We start from the raw sequence: 22842 nt of genomic DNA on the forward strand, positions 1-22842 counted from the left end.
ACGGCGCGTGTGGCCAAACTCGCAGAGCTCCAGAGATTTCTTCTGTACACTGACATAATAATCCCGCACATAATTACAAGAGATTATTTTCAACGGAAGCAAACGCAGCCCTGTTTTAACGGTAAAGTTGAAGAGGGTGGTCAATGAAAAGTAAGTGGTTTAATTTTTGGACAACTGATGTTTGCGTTTGCGCATGCCTGCACATAGTTCTTGATTAATGTGAGAAAGTGGTCGTAAATTTCACTTCAGTGTTATTTATTTTTTCAAGGTGAAGTTCTAGATTCGTTACAGAGAATATATCTGTGCCTTAAAAGGAGTGTACGACGCGCCGGTTGGTCTTAAAGCGCGCTCAGATGTGGTCTGTGCTCTCGCGCGTGCGTTTGTGTGTGTGAGCATGTGTGTGTAAGTGAGTGGGTAGGGGGTAAACTTTTGTTCAGAGGGCGGGGGCGCGGCTGTGCAGACTTGAATCTGAGACTTTGGGCAGACCTGGTGCTTTCAGGGTGTAGGGACTTCAGTTTTGGAGCGTGCAGTGATCCAGTGACAGCCAGGCTGTGGACCTAACCCGGGAGAAACTACCTCACCTGTACGGAGGGAACTTTCTTTCTCCTTCCCTCTTCCTCTCTGTCTCTCCTCTCCTTCTCTTTCCCTCCTCTCTGTCCCGGTTCCCTCTCATTTCTCGGGACTTGTGCGCATCTGGCTGTGCTTTGGGGATGGAGCGTGCATGGGACGGTGTTTCCTCCGCGGGGATGTTCATTCTCGGGCTGCTGTGGGTGCTGTGTCCGGCCTTGAACGGAGTTTGGAGCTTTAACATTTATTCGGAGCATCCCACGGTTTACGAAGGACCCGGTGGAAGTTACTTCGGTTACTCTGTGGACTTCTATCAAGCTACGAGCGACAGCAACACGTGAGTGCCAACCTTAAGACTTATGTTGTCCCATCATACAGGCAGGATCCTGGGGGAGTCCAGTTTAACTTTACGTTGCATAAACGTGCCTGTTTCTCCTGGATGAGAAATGGGGCTTCATCATGTGTGTGACCGCATATTCTGCAAACCACAGAGCAAGTTGGATTTACTCAACATAAGAAAAATTAAGTTGCATGTTTGAATCAAATTGTGCATTGGCTTCATGATGCGTACTCCCCTCTGTATGTCTTCTTGCATGGACCCTTTTTCCTCTTCCCTCTGCAGGTTCAGTGTGTTGGTGGGGGCTCCAAAGGCAAACACCTCCCAGCCTGGTGTTGTGGAGGCTGGAGCCGTCTACTTCTGTCCCTGGCCGGGTCTTCCTGACAGCTGCAGACAGATCCCTTTTGACAATTCCAGTGAGTAACCTGAAATCTATCTGAATATTTCTCTTGTAATAGATCAAAATAAATGTGTGCCAGACCTCCTAGGGGCCCCTACAGGGTATGTGTTCAATGGACTCCTGCTACAGCCTGGTAGGGGGAAACTTCTCCACTTGAACAGACTGAGATACATACGCTCAGTGTGATGGTTTCATGAGGAGAGTTTTTGGTGAAATGAAATTTAACAAGCATTTGTTTCACTGAGGTCCAAGTGGATCTTTTTAAAGACATAGGTGGCCCCAGATGTCAGGCCGGAGTTTCACAACCTGTGCATGTGGTATGTGTGCACACATGACTTGGCACATGTGCTGCTGCATGAAAACGGGAGATAAGACATATGGGTCTCATCAGCTTCATCTGACACAAGAGGGTAGCTGGCAAATCTGCATTATGTTGATTAAAGTTTTAAATCTATTATCATCAAGGTTAACTGTCCAATCAGCCTTTGTTTGTGGGAGTAACGTCTTTGATGCCTGTTTTTCTATCGAAGAAGTAAGTGTGTAAGAGAGTTAAAGAGAGGAGAGGAGGGGGGTAAACTGTATGCACATGGGAATTCAGTTCCCCTTCGGAAGAAAGGGGATTGGGTGAGGTCTGCTTTTTATTAGATCTTGAAAATTTATCCCTGTCTCGTTTCCCCTCCCCCTGTCTCCCTCTCTCCCTCTCCATCAGTCTCTTCAGCTCATCCATTTCTCTCCTCTCTTTTTTTTGGTGAGGTCTTCGATCACGCTTGAGAGGGTGACCTCTCGTTGCACGGTTTACTTTGGTGGAGGTGGTTCTGCCCTTTGAGGCAGCTCCTACAGAACCACAGCTGCAACAAGTATTTGGTTGAAGACTTTCTCTGAAGTCTGCCAGATGAAATAAGCAGAGTTTCAAAGCTCAGGCGCAAAAGAAGAGATCTGAAAAAGAAGACACTCTGCTGAAGCTGGAGCTAAGTGATGGATGTCTCATTAAATCCAACACTGTGTTCACATGAGTGATGATTGGATGCTGCTAGTCAGCTGCTTTCCCAACAGCGGATGTGTAATTAAGCCACAAATGTGGAAGCATGAATGAAACAGATGATATCAGATCAGCTGATGCATTCGGACTGAAAATGCCAACCGTAGCAACTTCTGATTTCAGATACTTTGCTACAAAGACATTAAAGGCTGTTTTCTTTGATTTAGCTTCACCTTTTTTTGAATTTATTCAACCTTTGTTTAACCAGGTTGGTCCTGTTGAGATTAACATCCTCTTTTCAGGCAGCAGAACTAAAGGAAGGCTCCGTGCAGATCCGCCTGTGGGCTTATAACAGGCTATTTTCCACAAAGAATTATTGTTTGTGTTTTTATCTCTTTACGCTGGAGTGCGTTTGGGGTAAAATTTTAAGTTTAAGGGGCTAAAGATGAACTCAGAAGGGACAAATGTGTGCAGTTATGAGTGGATCTGGTCTCTTCACTGGAGTATATCCAGAAGTTGATTGATGACAGAGGTTGTAGTGGATACATCTAAAGTTACAAAAGACACTTTATTTCAGGTATAAACCAGACAAAAGCACACACACACACACACACACTGATGCAGGATGATGTTCAAAACTTCAGCAGGAGTAACATCTGTGTGTGCTGTTACTGGTTTGTATCCATACGTCAGCGTCACATGTGCAGGGCTATTTGTGTGTATCTGTGTTCAGCTAACGTTGTGCAGATGTGTCAAGCTGGCCAGAGCAGCGGGGGGATGCAATATTGGTTGATGAGGTAGTCACATAGACATTACATTAAATGTATGAGCAAATGTTGATTGAATGAATCAGTCAAAGATTAGTTCAACTCATTTTTATTTCTTTAGAGGAACAAAATGCAGAGAGCAGTCTGCTGCTGTGACCTCAGGGAAGTAAATCTGATGCTTACACACAGCGTTTCAACAGTGGCCCGACGTGATAAAAGTCTTCTTTGTCATGATTAGATGAAAACTTATTTTTCCCAAAACAAAAATTGAGAATTTGCCTTGAAAAGTTAAAAAAAAAAGTTCTTAAGTCATGATTATAAGATTAAAAACAGTATTGTGCTATAAAAATACAAATTATGAGCTAGAAATTAAATCCAGTGCGATAAAAAGGTCAAATTTTGGCATAGATGTTAGAACATAACAAAACTGAGTTGTAGGAGTGATGAGATTAATCAAAAAGATGATAAAATGAGTCATAATCATGAGTTAAAAGGTCAATTTCTGAGAATATCAGTCATAATTATTAAATTTGCTCCAAATAGTGTGATTAAAGGTCAAAGTTATAAGTTAAAATTATGTGACTTACTTACTATGTCACCATCATTCAACTCATTTAACATCATTTAACTTTGTCTTTTTTTTTCATTTTGGCGAAGTGTTTACTTATTGTTTTTTGTAACTGATGGAAACATGCTTGCACATCATCCCTGTCCTAAAACTTATAAGTAAATAAAACTGCATTGCCCTTGAAAAAGTAAGCAAAGTGGTTTTATGAGTATTATGAATCTAAGTGTCAATAAAATCTTGATATGACATAAATCAAAAATATAGTAAGAACTGCATAAGCCTCATAAGCAACCCCCACAGAGATGATGAAAACAATAAAAACTTTATGAAGCCAAAACAAGTCTCCACCTGCCTTTATGCTTTCTGCATCTGCCTTTTATACGCCTGTGTCCAAGTGTGCATGTGCTAAATGAAGGTGTTTAACGTGTAGGGTCTACACAGCTCCAAAGAAACCCAGCTGGGGTTTCATAAAACTAGAAAATATCCACAACAGAGGGAAGAACACATACACTCACACCAGATCAGGCACTTTATTACAAGGGAGCCAGGAAATGCTTATAATGTGCATGTACGAGCATGTGTGTGTGTGTGTTTGTATGTGTGTGGAGGCTCCTTTACTGCACGTCTCTTAAGTGTTGTAAGGTTTTATGGGAAAGGCTTTGACTTAAAAAAGCCTCTAGCATCCTGACAAATGTCTCTTTCTGGGGGGCAAATGGTGTTTTGATGTTTGTTAAAGGCTTGTTTAAGTCACCGCTGTTTGTTCTTACTTGTCAACAACAAAAGCTTTCCATTCATTTAGACAGAGCGACAGATCTGGATCCACATTACTGCTGGCTGTATCAGCTTTACTGGTACTTTAATGTTGTCATTCTTTCTTTTTATGCTTTTTCATCTAAATCTTTCTCTGTGTCTGTCTCTCCTCAGATAACAGGATGATAAAGGTAAACAAGACCAGAGAGCCACTGGAGTTTAAGTCACACCAGTGGTTTGGAGCATCAGTCAGGTCACACAAAGGAAAAGTGGTGGTATGTGGATATGTGATTGTTTTACTTCATACCTTACATGCCTGATCGCTAAGATAGGATTTAGAGTGTTTTTTGTTTCATAGGCATGCGCTCCTCTCTACCACTGGCGGACGGTAAAGTTAAGTGGGGAGAAGGACCCCGTGGGGACCTGCTATGTGGCCGTCCAGAACTTCAGCGCCTACGCAGAGTACTCACCCTGCAGGACTAGTGAGTCACTCTGCAGCTCAAATCCAGCTGTCTCCATCATCCTATCACTGCTCTCCATCTTCTCTTCCTTTGTTTTTGTCTTTGCTCTGCCTACACTGTAAAATCAAATAATTTAATGAACCAGATCTTCTTTTTGTGTGATGCAATTAATGGGTCAGATCTTGCAAATCAAAACAAATCTTTGCAAAAAGTAATTGAAGCCTCTGCCTTTCAAGGTTTCAATAAACCAGATTTATCTCAGAGGTCACCTACTCACTGCAGTGCCAGAGAAGTATTTTTGTGGCATTGCTAACATAATTCACAGAAATTGCTATTAACATGTTTGGCTGAAACTTCTGAAGAAGTAGTCAGAGAGAAAACTGTTGGCAGGATGAATTTAAGTGATTTCCAATATTTATCCACTCATAAATCCTGCTTAGTTTAATCTGTGTTTTCAGATTTCTATGTGGCTGGATTTCACAAACCTGTCCAAATTAAACCAAAGCTGCAAGTAAAAAGTGACAACTAGATTACCTCTACTGATAAAAGTTGTGGCAATCTGATCATTTTGCCTGCGGCATTGGTTTCTCTTTCTAGTCTGCTAGCTGATTCTTGAAATGGGCGTTATGAAATTTTCCTAAACCCCTTCCTCAATATTCAGTTTCTTTTCTACCCTCCTACTTTCTTTCTGTGATCCCTCTCACCTCGCACAGTGGTAAAAGGCACCAGGAGAGCATGATAGTGAAATATGCAGTTTATCAGGTGGCACATCATAAACAGCGGATCAAACAAAGCCCTTATCATCTCCATCACACTCTGTATAAAAACCCTGCACCGCTCACACCCACATGCACACAGATTCATTCTCACTCTTCCTCTAGTATCTTGTTTTAAAGTTCCAAAAGGTCTCTTGTTTTGTTGTTTATGCCAGCTCTGACTCGTCTGGACTGGAATAATCACACCGTAAACTCAATTGTTCTCAAGAGAAGCATAATGCTGCAGCATTCTTCGGGCAGGAGAAGTATTTCTTCATCGTGTGTCTGGGTTTACTTTTTGGGCCCCAAAAGCTTTCTCTGTTTCCTCCTGACTTGAATGTAGAAGCACTCAGACTACTAGGCTTACTATAACTCAGGCTTTGTTTATATATGCACGTGTGTAGTTACACATCATTACGCTTCAACTCAGGGTGCCTCTGAAATTGGGAACAATTTATAGTGTGCACATTGAATTTGTGTTGGTTGAGACAGTAGTTTCAACAAAAACACACCTCAGTAGTTCTGCATTTTTTATGTCAGATGTATTGGCAGATGTGGAATCGTTTTCTCTACTACATGTTATGTTCCCTGCAACTTTAGGTTAACTAAGGTGCTTCAAAGTGTTTGAAAGTGTGATTTAACCGTTTTTGTCTGCACTTGTGTTGTTCTCAGATGACCCAGACCCAGAAGGACAGGGGTTCTGCCAGGCTGGCTTCAGTGTGGATTTCACCAAGGTACAGATCACAGTAATGACTCCACACTAATCACATGAAGACCTCCTGCACACATTTTGTCCCTTCTCAAGCGGAGCGTCTCCCCTCAGAGATTTATGGACACTGGGAAGATGAGAGTACGTTTGTCCCTAGAGGAGCCTCCACTCTTGAAGTGACCCATCACCTCTGAACACAATAGACACACACACACGCTTGTGCATTCTTAAACTTAAAGTCGGCTTGACCTTTCACCTCTGTCTCATGGACCAACTCTACCCTTCTGTACAGGAAGTTGTCACTCTCTGCAGGATGTCAACATACGTGACAGCAGGAATCACATGTGCATACACACACTGCAAACTATAAATCCTTCTCTTTCATGCACACACAGATACACACACTGATGAATTACTGTCACATGACTAACTCAAACTAATTTCGTTTATTCCAGGAAGGGACGCTGGTGGTGGGAGGACCTGGGAGCTATTACTGGCAAGGTAACTGCAACAACATTGTATAAACCTGTATCTGCTCTTTCTCTCTTTTACAGTGATTTCATAGATGGGACGCTGTTCAAATAGAAAGAAAAGTATGAATACGAGTTTAACAGTCAGACTAACCCACCTACACACACACATGCGTAACAACACACTTGCCAGGTTTGCATTTTTATAACAGGAGCCTTACGTAGGAGAAGGTGGAAAGAAACGTGTCACAATTTTTCCTTTCCTCTGTCCCTTACCTCATTTTGCCTTCTTTGTGTAACAGTGTAACAGGAAGTGTGTGTTTGGGCTCTGTAATGAGCTGATCAGGGGGTAATGGAGTGTGGAGGCACTGCCCCTCTGCCCCCATGATAAAGCACAGAGGGGCCTGCAAAAACTTTCTGCAGAAAGGAAGAGGCTCAAGGGCTGAGGAGGACAGAGGAAAGGTGGAGAGAATTTAGATAATGGGAGAAAAAGAAAACAGGGAGGACAGCTGGAGTGATGGAGGATCGGTAAGGAGATGATAGAAACATGCTGCTGAGAGTCGGGGAGAAAGATGAGAAGAGAGGGCGCGAGCAAGACATGAAGAAAGAGTGAGAAAGATGGATCCTGTGCTTGATGAAAGCAGCGCTGAGGTCAGATCGCTTGCTGGGTCTGTGGAGCTGTAGCCTAAGCAGAGGGATGAGGTGTCCTAATAGGCGTAGACACAGTCAGTGTGTGTCAGGGTTCAGCTGTTGAAGTGTAGCGCTACTCCCCCAGATCCAGGTGTGTGTGAGTGCGTGTCTTCTAAATTTAGAGAGGAGATCCAAAGCTGGCTGCACAGACTAATTCCTCTTCCTTTTATTTGCAACCCCCTATCGCTCACTCCACAGCACCTCATTTGCCTCCAATAGAGGAATACAGCGAGGAAGAGTGAAGGAAAGGAAAGAGGAAAGACAACCAAAAGTGGCTCAGTGGTCATAAAAACTGCTTCATGTTTTTGTTTGACTTGAGGTTATTGTTTGGCATTGCTGCTGTTACATATGGTTAAATAATGAGTACTCCAGCGTACAAGACCACACGAGACAGGCATTACAGACAGCCTAATGGATCGCTGGCTCTATGTGCCCTCAGCGTGGCAAGGCTGGCTGCCTCCAGTTAAAACACTTCCTCCAAATGTTTATAAAAGCACTCAGCCTGGATTTTATGGTCTCTAATATACTGCGATTATCTTCAGCCTTCAGCATGAGTCATCATAAAAAGACGTTTTTATATACAATCTTGTCATCGCCGGGTGTGAAAGACTCTTGGGATTAGCTGGAGTGACTTATGTATATGCTGTAGCACTTTGTAACACTGTGTCTCATTAATCAGATGGAGGCTTAATAATGAGTTGATGCAGTGATATGTTATTCTGGGAGATAAATACAGAGAAGAGGGAGGAGGTAAAAAAAAAGGGGTTGGAGGGAGGGTTGAGAGGGCATGTTTCCCTCCCAGTTTGTGCGTACACACGCACACATGCACACTCACACATAAAGGAGGATTTATGGAAGGTTGAGGGCAACCATAGATAAAATCATTTGTTTGCTTGACCTCTTGTTCAACAGCAGAGGAAGGGTGGTGCTCACCTATAATTCAGAATTCTCGCCACAGGGAAGAGGCCTTTTTTTTCTTCAGGGTTCTTAAAGGAACATTGTGGTATTTTTCCAGCTATTCTTCTGCCAGCGATATGTTTCAGCTCCCCTCAGGGAGTACTTGGACTAGTGTTTTTTCATACAGAGCAGGCGATCAGCACCAGCAGGTATCCAAAGAAGCGGGCAGCTGTGCTCCCTCCACAGGGTTCAGGCTGACACCGATGTCCATGAACAGATGTGAGTCTCTCTCATCCTGTTTTTTTTCTCTCTGTCTATTTATCAGGTCAGGTAATGACAGCAGGGATAGCAGAGATACTGAACGGCTACTCTTTGAAGGCAGTGCTGAGACGGGTTCCAGGAGAGAAACATACCAGAGCTGCTGAGGACACACATGACGACAGCTACCTTGGTAACCTGCCTTCACTGTGCCTCCTTTGATTGAATTACATCACACATGGCCTTACATACATTACATACAGATTACACAGGGCATCCTGTGCAGAGCTAATCTCACCCACATGTCATCATGTGCAACCCATTCCTCTCCAGGTTACTCTGTGGCTGTGGGGGAGTTTACAGGAGACTCAGAACAAGGTGAGAAAGCACTCATCTCATTACAGCTAACCACACGCAGCACCAGAGGAATCCCTCACTAACAGCATCAGGAGGCACCATGCAGCATGTGCTACATGTGTGTCGTCTTAGTAAGCTCTCTAGTTGGATGTTTGTAGCACAGCGGGGGGTGTTTGCAGGGTGAGCAGTGGGGAGTGGACAGCTGTGTGACTGTGTCGTGGTCTGAACTCAGAGGCAGTAATGAGAACTGTCTCTGTACGTCTGGGTCGTGACCCTGAGGGGACAGGGCTTAAGGAACCAGTGATAAAGGGATTTCCTCTCCTCCGTCGTGTCAGATTAGAATGATAAATGGCAGACTTCTTCAGATGAAGAGAGAGTACCAAAAAGAAAAAAAACTCTTCTGGGTTTGAAACATATACCATCATTTTATTAAAGATGTCTGGGTGAGGGTTAATATCGCAGAGTTCATCTTTTCAAACCTGAAAGTGTAAAAAAAATATCTGCATAATAATTTACTCCACTATAAATAAATTTCCTGCTGTGGAAATTAAGCACACACTCTCGTGACTTGTCAGAAGTGCAACATTTTGATTCTTTTGACCATTGTTTTCATGGCATCAGTTCACCATTACCACAAAATAAATCAAACAAAGAATTCAAAAGAAAAGCTCTCTCATCAAAGATAATTTAGAAACAACAAAATACATCCTGCCACAGTCGCGCTACATCAATTTAAAAACATTTGTTGTTGATTCCTCTTTAATTTCTGTGTTGCAACTCTTTTCTACAGCTCTGTCACAATCACGATTACTCTCCTCCCCCACTGTCACTGCAACCTCCCCCATTCATAATTTCCTGTCTATCAGAGCCTCTTTGTTAATTATCATTTAGTGGGATCTTTACGGGACAACCCAGCGTTTACATACCCCCATACCAACCCTGCAGAGGCCCTGAACCCCCTCTGGCACAACACATGTTCGAGACACTTTAAGTGAGCATTAAGAGGTTGCACATGGCTGTTGATGTGTTGTGTTGTGGTGATCAAACTTGTTGTGGTCATGTTCCCCCAAACCGTCATCAGACTAGAGGAGTGTTTGTTACAGAGTTCTGAGTGAAGATGAAGCTGGGAAGTTCTGGTTTATGGACTCGTGGTCAAGTCTTTGCGTAGAGCTGAGGAGTTAGTGAGGGGGGGTGTCTGTCTTTTCTCACTGGGTGGGAGCCTTAGATCGTCTCTATAAGTTCACAGAGCCCTTCCCATCAATCAGTGCAGAGCTTGAGCACCCAATCACTCAGTGTTCTCAGTGGCACTTAGCACCTCTGACAGGGTGGGCAGGATGGAGGATTTTAGGGGTTTCAGGGTTTAAAAAAAATGTGTTGAGGCCTTGTCTTGCTCTTGAAGTCTTTTTCACACATACACAAGCTAAATAGAGTACAATCTTTGTTTTCATGTTTTCCAGAGCTGATAGCAGGAGTCCCAAGAGGAGCACAGAACTTTGGATATGTGAGTATGGTCCAACATGCATATTTGGAAAACAGCAGAACTGATTTGGGGCCAGACTTTCCCCCACAAAAAAAGAAAAGAAGGCATAATGAAATACTGAAACAGTAAAGAACACACTTTGAAAACAAAGAGAATCTCTAATTTTCATTGTAGATGTATGAATATCACATCGCAAAACTGACAGTTATATCAATAACATGATTTTGCCTTCATATTTATGAGATTTCACTGAATCTTAAACATGCAGGGGAGATTCGAGACAGACTCAATCAAAGACACTCTTCCTCAAAAAAGCCAAATTAGGGAATTTATTTTGGAAGAATGGGGTCCATGCCCTAGTGTGTTTCCAGAAACCTGCAGAATCTGTGCCACAATCAGTTAGAGCTGTTTTTATGGCTTGTGGTGAAGATGTATGTTCTTTTTTTCCTTTACTTTTTAACTCATAAATATAAACATGGCTGCAAATATTTGTTTTTAAAACAATTTGTGAAAGAGGCATCAGGGAAAATGTATTAATGCAGACACATTTATAATTGACCATATTCATACAGCAGCCGTAAAGCTTTAATGTCGTGCTTAAATTGGAAGTACAGGATTTTCAGCTTTCATTGTGTTGGAGTGCTGTTTCAGGTTTTTAATCACATAGGTTTAAGGTTTCTTTAAATAGTTATCAGTTAACTGTAGATTATTAGGCAAAACAACAAAATGCAGAGGGATTTATGGAGATAGTTCAAAAAGGAGCTACTTATTTAATAACCCATTAGCTACCATAGAAGGTAGCAAACATTAACATTTTGCAGCTTGCTAGCTACTGTATGTTAAGTAGGGGCAATGTTTCAAGCCAGTAGCTGTACTTGTTTTACAGGAAGGGTAATTTTATACCTTACCTGTACTCTGAGCTTGGAACAAACATTCGTGTCCTTTCTAGCTAGCATTATGTTACTTCAGAAGTGCTTGAATGCTAGCATCAGATGACATTTGAAGTTAGCTGATGTGCCAATTAAAATATTTACTTCTGAGGCAGGAATAGATTTCCCTCTAGAATTTTATTGTCATTTTTATAAAGTAAGTGTTTTTTTTTGTAAAAGTGAAGAATTGTCTGTACATATGTAGAACTTACATCCTTAAAAATACATCAATTTGAGTTTTTCACCATGATGCCAAAGATAAATGGCAGCTGTGTCAATGTGTTGGCTTGGCTTAAATCCTCTAAATTTTCTTTAGTGTCTTATATTGATTTACAGCTAATCGATACAGATAAACATGTGTTGCTACATGGCAAAAACAAATACTGTATTTGTGTGTTTGTGTTAACTGTAGTGTGTTCTCATATGGGAACATGTCCCAAGGGCCGTCTGTGTCAATCCTCCCTAATGACACACGGCTTCCGCTGCATGTGGAGGGAGGTGACCCCACATAACCCCACTAACCCTTCTCCACACACACCTGACCTCTAACCTTAACCTGCAGTGCAACTGCAGGACTCACCACACTACACTAACACATATTTAAAAAAAGTGTGTGTTTTATATCTGGATGTCATTGCTTGTGCAAATACACTAGTGTCCTGTGTGTGCACAGAGGGGCTAGTCCCTGACATTAAGGGATGCAGGTACATCATGGTGAAGCAGTGGCACTGATTATCAGGTTGCTGCTGTGACCAATCTGACAACTTGTGTTTACTCAAATCTTCATTGGTCTCTAAGTCTTACCCTATTTAGTGTGTCTTTGAGGCATCTGTGAGTGAGCCCATGTGTATTGTCCTGCATCTGAGCGTGTATGTGTGTGTGAGCGTGTAGCCCCTGGCTGTCTCCATGTGGTTGTTATTTTAGGTCTTATGAAGGAATTCTCAGCCTCCCCCCTCCATCTCTCCCCACAACCAGGGTTAGGTTGGGGGGTAGGAGAGAAAGATCAGGGGGGAAATGGTAAAGGCATCAAGAGGATGATGGTGGGGGAAGGCAGAGGGAAAAGAACCAGGGTTTGGGTACAATAAAAGCTTTTTAATGGTTTTTGACTTTTTTCAGCATTCTTTGTGTGGCTGTTTGTCAGACTGCTTGGCAATGTTTGGTTGGCCTAGTGCTTTGTTCATTTTCCTGTATTGTATCTGATAAACATATTTCTGTTTTTTTAAGGTGGCAATGATCAACTCCACCAATCTGACATTTATCCAGAACTTTACAGGCGAACAGGTAGGAGCTTTAACACATCTCTGATTTGGTTAGTAACATTGTAGTGCTGTTAATAAGCCAGGGCATTTGTGTCACAGCTGATATTGATTCCTTCCTGTTTCAAGTGAATTTAATTTGAAAATGGAATGAAAATTAAATCAGATGAAAATCTGCAGACAATATTTGTTTATGCTGAAAAAATGTAAGTCCTTCTGTCTCTGTCCCTCAGATGGCCTCCTATTTTGGCTACTCAGTTGCTGCCACAGATCTGAATGGAGATGGGTATGTAGACAGTTCCTCAGTCACCACACTCACTTTATTCCTCTCCCTCTGATGATTAAAACTACGGTTTACCTCCACAGGACGGATGATGTGCTTGTTGGAGCACCTCTCTACATGGAGAGAGAGACGGAGAGCAAACCCAGAGAGGTGGGGAGGGTGTACCTGTACCTGCAGACAGCTCCACTCACCTTCAGCAAACCTGTTGCACTAACCGGCACCTACACTTTTGGGCGCTTCGGCACTGCAATCGCACCTCTGGGAGACATCAACCAGGATGGATACAATGGTATGAAAACAAATTGAAGGATTAAAAGGAGGAAAAGAACTTCTGACTTTTGAGTTAACCAGTTGGCGTTTGTTTTTCCATCTCACTTGTCTGCTTATCTGTGGCTGGCGTTTTCAGGTAAACCCAATGACAGACAAATCTCTTTTCCGTGTTTCCCGTCTCGTTTGGATTGTTTTGTCTCTGGCTGAGAAAATCCTATCAGATGCTGCTACTTTAGAAACTTAAAGCTCTTCAGCCAATCAGGAAGTGCAGCGATGAAAGGTTGTCTCTGTGAACTTGTTTCCTGTGATGCTAAGGGTTAAGGCCATATGTGTGTAAGTACGTGTGTGTGTCGGGGTTATTTTTAACCCACCAGATGTGCACTGAGATACTATCATCTGGGTGTTTCGTGTCCTGCAGCCAAGAGTTCATTCCTCTTCGATGTGTTTGTTTTATCCTCACATTGATTGGACACAGACACACGCTCAGACAAATAAACTCGGATGCAGCCTGCAGCCCGTATGCTCATGTCGCTGAGGTCTGTTGACTGCTTCCTAAAAGATGAATGAGATGACGTCCATCTGGCTCTATTATGACATCTATCCCACTGATTTGTGGTTTATCTATTCATGGGAAGTGAGCGTTAATGTGTGTTCCACCCTTTAAGCCCTTTAAACATCAGATCAATAACTAGTGGATCAATACTGGGGCTTTCTGTTGCCAAAAACGCAAATCAAATCAGGTTGTCTGTCAGGATGTGATGGCCTCTGAGGACTGCCTTTAGAGGAGAGTGAGCCTTTCTACCAGCTGCAGTGACATGCAGAGAGATGACTTGTTGAGAGTTAATCTAATGAGCTTAAGAGCATGATGGGGTCACCCTGAAAACATTGTGATCAGGCTTTTCAGCAGCTTCTTCTCCCTAATGTCAAACATCTGTGTCCAAGTATACCTGTGGCCTCGTGTGATTAGCCACGCTGAATCACTGACAGATATCTGTTTTGTCTGTGATGATGCTGAGCCACTTCCTCCTCTCAGAGCAGATCTCATCACTCTTCTTTAAAAGTCTTCAGAAAGCAGATCCTTCTCATTTCTCGTCCTTAGTGTGACTTAATGAGTGTCAGCTGAGAGCTCACAATTTGGCTAATTCGATTTGCCATGTGGTTTGTTTTGTTTTTAATTTTTTCATCAGCAACCACTGACACTATCCCCTATAGTTTTGGTCCCAGTGATCACAGTGGGTGTTCCCACATTTTGCCATGGATGTCTGCATTGTGTGGGTTAGCACTGAGCAAAGCCCATGAGTGACTTTAACATCATTTGAAGCCTTTTTTTTCCTACCATATATACAGCTCTTCAATTATGCACACAGACCCACACATGGACATAAGGACTTGTACACTCACACACATACAGGCTTCGTACATACACTTGCATACACACATGGTTGCATTTACTCTCCCTACCCCTCAATCTGCTTCTCGTGGAACTAGTTGTTTAGGCTGAGAGCGAGGGGATCCAGAGACAAACAGGATGTCTAGAGGTGTTTCGACTGTTTCAGATCTGAGGGGTGCTTTTATTCAGGGAAGTGTAATGCAGAGGTTAAAAATTCATTGTCAATTCATAACTTTAATTTCATGTTAAATAAGTTTTGAAATGACTGCTTCACAAGCTTGATTTGGAACAAAGAACAAGACCTGAAATATTTGACAGACAAAGAATAATGACACAAAAGACAAATACCAGTCACTGAAGGAATAAACAGGGAGCTAAGCACCACAGTCTGTGCAGAGTGCATGTTCTCTTTCAGCGTGATGTGTAGAATAATGACTGTAATAAGCTGGTATTGCATTATTGACCTAAGTTATATTCAAACACCTTCACAATCTTATCATCGAACCACAGAGGACCTAAAGTTAAAATGGGTCCCTGAAATATTTATAGCCTAGTTGTACGCACCTGTGTGGTTCAATAGTAATCTTGGATCACACGAGCTTTTCTGGTCTGGAAAAGAAATTTAAAATCGAAGGCTGTTTGGAGGAAATGTGTTTTCCTCTGTAATGCATCACTGCGAGGATATGTAATGGAAGTGGACCAAATGGAACCTTTAATCAATTATTTGTTCTTCTTTGGAGCCAAAGTTATTTCACTCTGAATAATGCTGTTTAATGACACAGCAAGGAGAAAAAGGTCTACAAAACAGATGGTTACAAACTTTGTCCTGAAGATTGTGCTTTTTAACTACATACCTGCATGTCCGAAGAAATTCTTAACAGGCCAAAAACTTTATTCTCAGTTATTGATTCATCAGTCTTTTGCTAAGCAACAGCCTCATCAATCACATTATATTTTGGCAGACACTTGGATCACAGTAGTATTTTACTTTTTACTTTGATAAACCAATCCAACCCAAACAACGTTTTAATCAAAAGAATGAAGAAGAATTGACCAGAGATCAATCACTCTTACCAATCGCTCTACAACTTAAAAGATCAGAAGTTTTGTCTGTTATACTTTCTGATGCAAACAGCATACAGATATAGGATATTTCAGATTTTTACTTTTTGATTCCATATTTTATTTCAGACCAAAGGAACAGGATTTAGATGTTTCTGTATGTCTTTGTGTATATATAGTAAATTGACAATGGAAAACGTTGAACCTTTAATCTTAAATGATAGCATGCTGATGTTAGCGCTAACTGTTAGTAGCTCTAGAGCTCTAGAGAGCTATTTTGTTTTAATTTCAGACTGCATCATAAATCAAGCAATCATGTTAAAAAAATGTTGATTTATAAGTTTGAAAATTTTAGGGAAGGGTTTTTTCATCATTTTTATAGTTGAAAGATCATGCTAGCTGTTCTTTATTGTTTGTACCACAAAGGGCTAATCAGCTGTTTGTTTCATATTTAGTTGACATAATGGGGGTTTAATCAGTTCCTAGAAGCTATTAATGAGCTATTAAATGAGTGGATTTTCTGAAAAGTCAAGCAGCCCCATTTACTTGGATTAATTTTGGTATCTATTTGGTAATAATGTAAATAGTGTCCAGAATAAATACAAAAGTTAGAGCAAATCCTTGATAGAAAAAAAAGAAAACAGATGGAAATGAAAGAAAAGAGGTCAGTAACCATGCTGTCATGGTCCCCGCAGTGCAGGTACAAAGGGGTCAAGCTCTTTTCCTTCTACCTGTATGTTTTCCTCCGCTTCTGTCTCAGAGGGCCCTTAACCCTGCTGATGGTTTAACCATACATGCGTGTGTGTCCTCCCACAGACGTGGCTGTGGGCTGTCCTTTTGGAGGTGAGGAGCGTGGAGGCAGAGTATTGATCTTTAATGGTAACAGAGACGTATCAATCCAAGGCCTGACGCTGAGCCAAGAGCTGAAAGCTTCCTGGAACCCCAGTGACATTTTGCCTGGATTTGGATTTACCCTGAGAGGAGGCCAAGACCTGGACAACAATCAGTATCCCGGTAAACACTCACACTGAACAAGTCAATCCTTCTCTACACAACTCCCCGTGTTCTAATCAAAATTCTTTTTCTGACTCGCATTCCTCCACTTCTCCACTCTCCTTCCAGCTCCTCTCATTACACTCTCCCTCCTCTTTTACTCTTGACCTCCACATTTCACGGTTCCCCCCGTTGCACTCCTCCACTACCATCCCCATGTTTTTCTGTATTGCTTTCCTCCGGTTCTCTGGAAAACTCATCAGTCAGAAGAAGGGGTATTATAAGAATACATGCCAGTAAACTGCCACCACATCCATTCTTTTGGGATTTATAGTTAAAGAAGGACAGAAAGCGTAAATCTGAGAGTAAGCAGAAATCTAATAATACTTAATTCCCATGTTCAGTCTGCCAAACATCCAGACCCAAGCTCATTTCTCCAAAACTCAGTAGAAAAGCAGCATTCAATTAAATTACATGTAGGGAGGATCATAATTTATGTCCTACCTGCTCACTTTAGCAGACACCTCCACTGTCTACCCTTACAGCAGGTTTTAGAAACCTCGCTACAAATCATAAGAAGACCAAAAAGCTGGGGATTATAGCGTGAGTGTGAAGCTGTTGATAAGCCTGAGTTTTTACCTTTAAATAAAATCCATTTGAAGAAAAGCAGGTCTGTAAAACTACTGTTTTACTACCTCATTTTCTCCCTAATTTGGAGCACTTATACGCTGTGCATAACTCTGACTCTGTGTTAAAACGGATTAGGCTTAACTTTTCTTTTCTTTTCTTTGCCTCATTCCCTTCCCCCCCATTTTTCTTCTCATTCCAGTGTAATAACATATTTCTTCATTCAACAAACAGGATATCAAGGGAAATACACACATGAGCACACATAGGTTCACTTGTGCGGCTTGTGATCAGTTTCACTGGTGGAGAGGGAGTGTGTGTTGAGTGTGTGCCAGGCTTCAGGTCAAAGCTGTTCAAAACTGCTGCAAATCAGAGACCCTGAATTAAAAACACGGTTCAGTAAATACACACACAGGGGTTTACAGGTTGGTGGAGGCCCTTTGGGAGGAGGAAGTGGAGTAGAAACTCACGGGTGGTAGAGCTTTCAGCCAACACTCACACACACACACACACACACCATATAAACATGAACACACACAAATGGTGCAGCACTTTTGTCGTCTGTCATTACAGAGGTAGCTGGTGGAAGTGCGACGCACATACGCACAGAGTGTCGTTAGCACAGTAGTAAAGTCACACTGTTCAAAGGAGCCGGGGATGTTTGATCTGCATTATGAGAGGACTGCGCGGACGTCTGGGAGGCCTGCTGGGGCTGCCATATGCTGTCATGGATGTGAAATGTCATTAGTCCAAAGCAGGAACACAGAGAGAGGGAAGGATGGTGATTAAGCTCTGCTTTTAGCTTTAACAGACCTTTTCTTGAACATTATGTCATTCGTTTGTGTTAAACTAGTTGGCTTTGAAAATAGGAGGCACAAGAGACCAAATATGACAAAGAAGGCTGAGAGTTCTTAGTTTGGGTTAAGATGGGGTTATATCATTAATGAGTCTATAAGCTAGTCAGATGGCAGTCAGCATGACCTCTGTTTGGAGAAACTGGAAGACTGAAATGGAAGCTCAGCTGTGTATCACCGTGTTATACTGAAGCTATGTGTCAATATTTCAAAACTAGCCATCTAATAAAATCAGTATTAGGATTAAATGTTCCTTTTACTGATCCTCTGCTGACAGTTCCTCTCTTTGGAAACTATTTTCAGAACAATTTTAGAGTTGTCAAGTGTATTGTGCAAAAACAAAGGTATTTCTTCAGTCATTTGCAGATTTTGTGGTTTATCACCATAGTTTTGTTTTCTTTTATCTTTTGCCACTTTTTAAAAAACCACTGATACAGTCAGCTGATTGGATAGTGAACCATGTTATGTGGTTGATGAACCAAAACAAAATGGATCTGTAGACATAATGTAAAGTGGTAAATACTATAGAATCAGAATTATGCCTTGATCTGAAACTGATCTGATGAACTTTGATTTTTCTATATCTTTCTTTATTGGATTGAGCAACATAAGCTCAGTCTTTGCAAAATACCTTTGAACATACTTTGTGTTATCATAAGTTTCAGTTTACAGACACATTCTGGATCACTGATGCCTTCATGAAATGGTAGTAACATGTTTTGGTCCAAAAAGCCAATAAATCAAGCACAGCAGCATTGTCTCCAGGCTCTCATAGCCCCTCTGTTCAGAACGCTCTGATTTAGTGGGCGTGACCTTCATATGTAAATGAGCCACCGCTGATACCCCCCACTCTTCCCCGTCACTGAGAGCGGCACCAGGAGCTCCGAGTGCACAATGTTTAGAAAACAGCGAAGCTCATTTACCGTAATATAACAGGCTAAAACAACAGGCTAACCACAGCTAAAGTTAGCATCCTGAAGCTAACACAGAGACAGGGGGGACACTGAGGAAAAGCTCTTCCATCTGCTCCACAGCACACAGCATTTAAAATACTCACATTCCAGGGTCTGAGGTTTGTTGGCGGATGGTTGGTAATGCGCCTGGATTCAGGACCAGTCTATTTGCTAGCCCTCTGTTGTACTGTCCAAAGTTGGAAAAGCAGTCGGCCGTGAAATGACTAGCACACACATGCACAGTTTTACTGAGTGTAGCTGGCACATTTCCTTGATAAATGAACTCTAGCCACTTAGTCTTGTCTTCTTCCTAGATGGGAAGCTTGTGTGTGGAACTATGTGGCTGTTTACAGCCAAAAACCGAGCAGTGATGGCCCTTCAACTTTAGCATTCTCCTCTTCGCTGCTGGAGAGATTTCCCTCCAGCAGTGGTTCGGGGGTATCTGCTCCGCTGAACCAATCAGGTCAGACATGCATTGCTTCTGATTGGTCAAAAAAGGGAATCTCTGATGTCTGCAAATCCCCAAAATCCAAACAGCTTTTTTTAAGTCAGGATTTTTCATTCACCATCACTACTAAGTACAAGTTTTGTCAGTAAATATCAATATAAAGTGATAATGAAGTGAATTTTGCATAATATGGGACCTTTAAAATAGTGTGTACTTGCCCTTTAAAACCAACTGCCTTTAGATTTAAGCTCAGAAGCAGAGCTGCTGCTTTTTCACTGATGCAGTGAAGGCTCAGGCTAAATGCTTGGGTTAGGGTTGGGGTCGGTTGTGAATCAGGAGCAGGTCAGATTGCCTGAGGGCTCATTTCAGGTTCACCCGAGGGGTCAAAGGTTAGAAACTGACAGTGTTTTACCTGTCAATCAGCCTGGCTTGCTGAGAGAGTTACAGACTCAGAGACATGTCAGGGGCTGTGATTTGGATGTGTGTGGTAGTGAGAGGTCATTAGGGCGGTCATTCACTTGGTAAGTAGGTGTAAAATTTATGACTGGGCTCCACATCTACTCATAAACAACCATTGATATTTTTCATCCTTTTTGGGGGGTCTTCTGTGTCATTTTTTGTTCAGCTCAGCACTATACAACTCTGTATTTTCTGCCCTAGGAGTAAGTTTTTGTCTAGTTCCCTCTTTCTTCATGACTATAATGTAACTATACTTGACTGCATCTTTAAACAAAGCTGCTGTATAGCTCAATTCTTGGAAAATCTCTCCTGTTATGTCTGTATACAAGATGAAGGATTGATTTTTCCAGTCCAAAAATAAAGTGTTTCAATTAGTGTTGAAAGTATGTTGAAGAAGAGCGCTGAAATCCCACACAAGAAACTAAACATTAAAAAAAAAATCCTCCTCTTTTTCTCAAAGCCGCCTTCTTTTTCCACTGAGCGCCATTGACCCTTGGCATTTCATCAGCAAGGCCAGCGCCCTGCAGCCAAACAGGCAGCCAGTGACAGCTTGACAGTCTGTCTAAACTCTGGGTGGAGGTTGTGTTTTCACAGCCCAAAACGGACACCATCAGCTTCAGCAGCTCAGTTACCAAGAATATACCTGCACCTAGACCCTCAATCTATGAGTGAATATAAGTGTGTGCACTGGTGTGTGTGAGTGTGTGTATTGTGTGCAGGTATGACCTCTTTACACACACACAAAACTCAAATGAACAGTGGCAGCCAAGCGTTCCTGTGTGTAAGGAAATGGGATTGACATGAAAAGGAAAGTGTGCCGTTATTTGATTAGGCCTCTCAGTGCAGCCATGCGCTTACTCGCACTCTCAAACACACACACTCTTAACCCCAAAGGTGCCCTGTCCTCAATCAGTCTCATGCTGAGCGCTGGTTTAGAGAGCAAACAGAGTCCGGAGTAGGCGTGCAGACGACCGCTGTAGGATACACACAGGGATGACAGGAGTGGAGTTAAATTTCCTGGTTACACAACTTCAACAGCAGGATGGACGGAGGAATTTGGATTGGGAGTCTGTCTCGCTCCCTCTGCTGAAAACACACCTTCCTTCTGATGACTTTCACAGACTAGGGCTTAGAGGCCAACTGCGCTATCGCTTCTCCTCCTTTTTGCCTCCTATCAGTCTGCCTGATTCCTCCTTCTGTGCTCTTTCTCCCCCTTCTCTGTACCCCTCCAACTACAAAGCAACATCTTGCTTTCCCGTTAGCAGGCTTTTTGATACATGACACACACACACAAACACACGTAGCCACACGCTCTCGTAAGGACAGTTCAGCCCAGGGGAAGGGGGACAGGGCTTAAATGTTTAATGCTGTGGTTACAGGGGGACTCTCAGTGACTGCAGCCAAAGGCAGAAACAGATGTGTCTCTCTCTGATTCAATTAGTGACTTTTTATTTCTCAAATAGCAAGAGAGGAAGACACAACAAATGATGAGCAAAGACTCCCAGCTTACAGTGCAGTGACCTGCAGCAGGTCACCACAGCATCTCCCTCTAAGACAGGGCAGCCGTTTTCAGCCTACTGCCCATGTTTGATTTTTTTTTTTACATATGTATTTTAAATTAATGTAAATTAATGTAGATATAGTAGTCATTTAGAGGTTAAAAAAGGCCAAAGCAGGTGCCAAGTTTTATTTCTATTCCTTATTTTGAAAGGATGGAAAAATTAACTTTTTTTTGTTTCATAGGAGCATGTTGTGTCCCATGTTTAGGTTATATTGGGCTAAATGTCTTTGTAGACATAGGCCTAGTACTTGTGCCATATGGATGTTCAGTAACTTCATGCTGTGAAATACAGTAAAGAAAAGTGTTTCCATATTCAAAATTACTTGCACTGCGACATGAATATTATTTTTTGGCCTGTGACCCTCTACCTTGATTTGTTTTTGGCCCTTTACAGAAAAAAATGTAGGCACCCCTGCTCTAAGAGAAGCTTCCAAAGCCAAAAAAGTTCAGATGTGAGGGAGCTATTGAAATTATTATATGATCAAAGAAAATTAATTGACAGCAGTGTGATAAAATGGACATCAGTTACTAACTTTTTTTGGATTATTTTCATGTCTGAGGCCACAATTCATTACCTTCCTTAAAAAACACTAGAACTGGTAGATTTATGGTGATAAGATGGAACTAAAAATAGTGCTTTGACTTTGCATGATGAGGTTATTCTGCCTTTCTCAGGATCACACAGTCTAGCTGCATCTGGCACTGATGGCTTGTATCCATTAAGCGCCTCTCTCCAGCTTTCACATTGTTTTAATCAGACCTTGTGTTTGTGTGTGTGAGTTTGTGTGTGTGTGTGTGGCTTTCATTGGTATGTGTCCCCTAACCGCAGCCATTAAATGCCGGCTCTATTTTAAACTCAGAGAGCCAATTAAAAGAGTGTGTTCATCACGAAACCCATGAAAACAAATAAAAATCACATATAGATGAGATCTGTTGCTGCTTACAATTAGGAGCTGTTGGGAAATGTTGTGCAGCAAAAAATGTGATTGGAGCAATGTGAAGTTTCTAATGGTGCTGGAATGCAGCATGGGGTCCCTGTCTCAGAGCACAGGATTACACACATGTGTACGAACACACTCATACATGCAGTATGAGCTAACGAACACACACTTCAAGCTTAATGTGTTTAAAAATTTAGTCTGGAGTCATTTGTGTGTGACAGGGCAAAAAGGAGGAAGAGAAGGGTTATAGTAGAAATATGTTGAAATATGTCACAGTGTGTGTGTGAGTGTGTGTGTGTGTGTGTGTGTGTGTGTGTGTGTGTGTGTGTGTGTGTGTGTGTGTGTGTGTGTGTGTGTGTGTGTGTGTGTGT

At 42.0% G+C, this 22842-nt stretch overlaps 1 protein-coding gene across 1 annotated transcript in view; it reads left to right on the forward strand.

The window, feature by feature from the left end:
• Nucleotides 1-474: 474 nt before the first annotated feature.
• itga8 (integrin, alpha 8) overlaps nt 475-22842 on the forward strand; it is a 47162-nt gene continuing 24794 nt past the window's right edge. Inside the window, exons 1-13 of the mRNA XM_074684277.1 lie at nt 475-904; nt 1190-1320; nt 4543-4643; nt 4727-4850; nt 6257-6318; nt 6749-6794; nt 8676-8801; nt 8942-8986; nt 10423-10466; nt 12599-12655; nt 12864-12916; nt 12997-13202; nt 16452-16649. Coding sequence (XP_074540378.1) covers nt 711-904; nt 1190-1320; nt 4543-4643; nt 4727-4850; nt 6257-6318; nt 6749-6794; nt 8676-8801; nt 8942-8986; nt 10423-10466; nt 12599-12655; nt 12864-12916; nt 12997-13202; nt 16452-16649 — 1387 coding nt within the window. The 5' untranslated portion in view covers nt 475-710. The remainder of the gene's footprint in view (nt 905-1189; nt 1321-4542; nt 4644-4726; nt 4851-6256; nt 6319-6748; nt 6795-8675; nt 8802-8941; nt 8987-10422; nt 10467-12598; nt 12656-12863; nt 12917-12996; nt 13203-16451; nt 16650-22842) is intronic.

The sequence above is a fragment of the Halichoeres trimaculatus genome, unplaced genomic scaffold, assembly GCF_033239565.1.
Source record: "Halichoeres trimaculatus isolate MK-OKI-2021-1 unplaced genomic scaffold, fHalTri1.1 fHalTri1_scaffold_12, whole genome shotgun sequence".
NCBI classification, from domain to species: domain Eukaryota; kingdom Metazoa; phylum Chordata; class Actinopteri; order Labriformes; family Labridae; genus Halichoeres; species Halichoeres trimaculatus.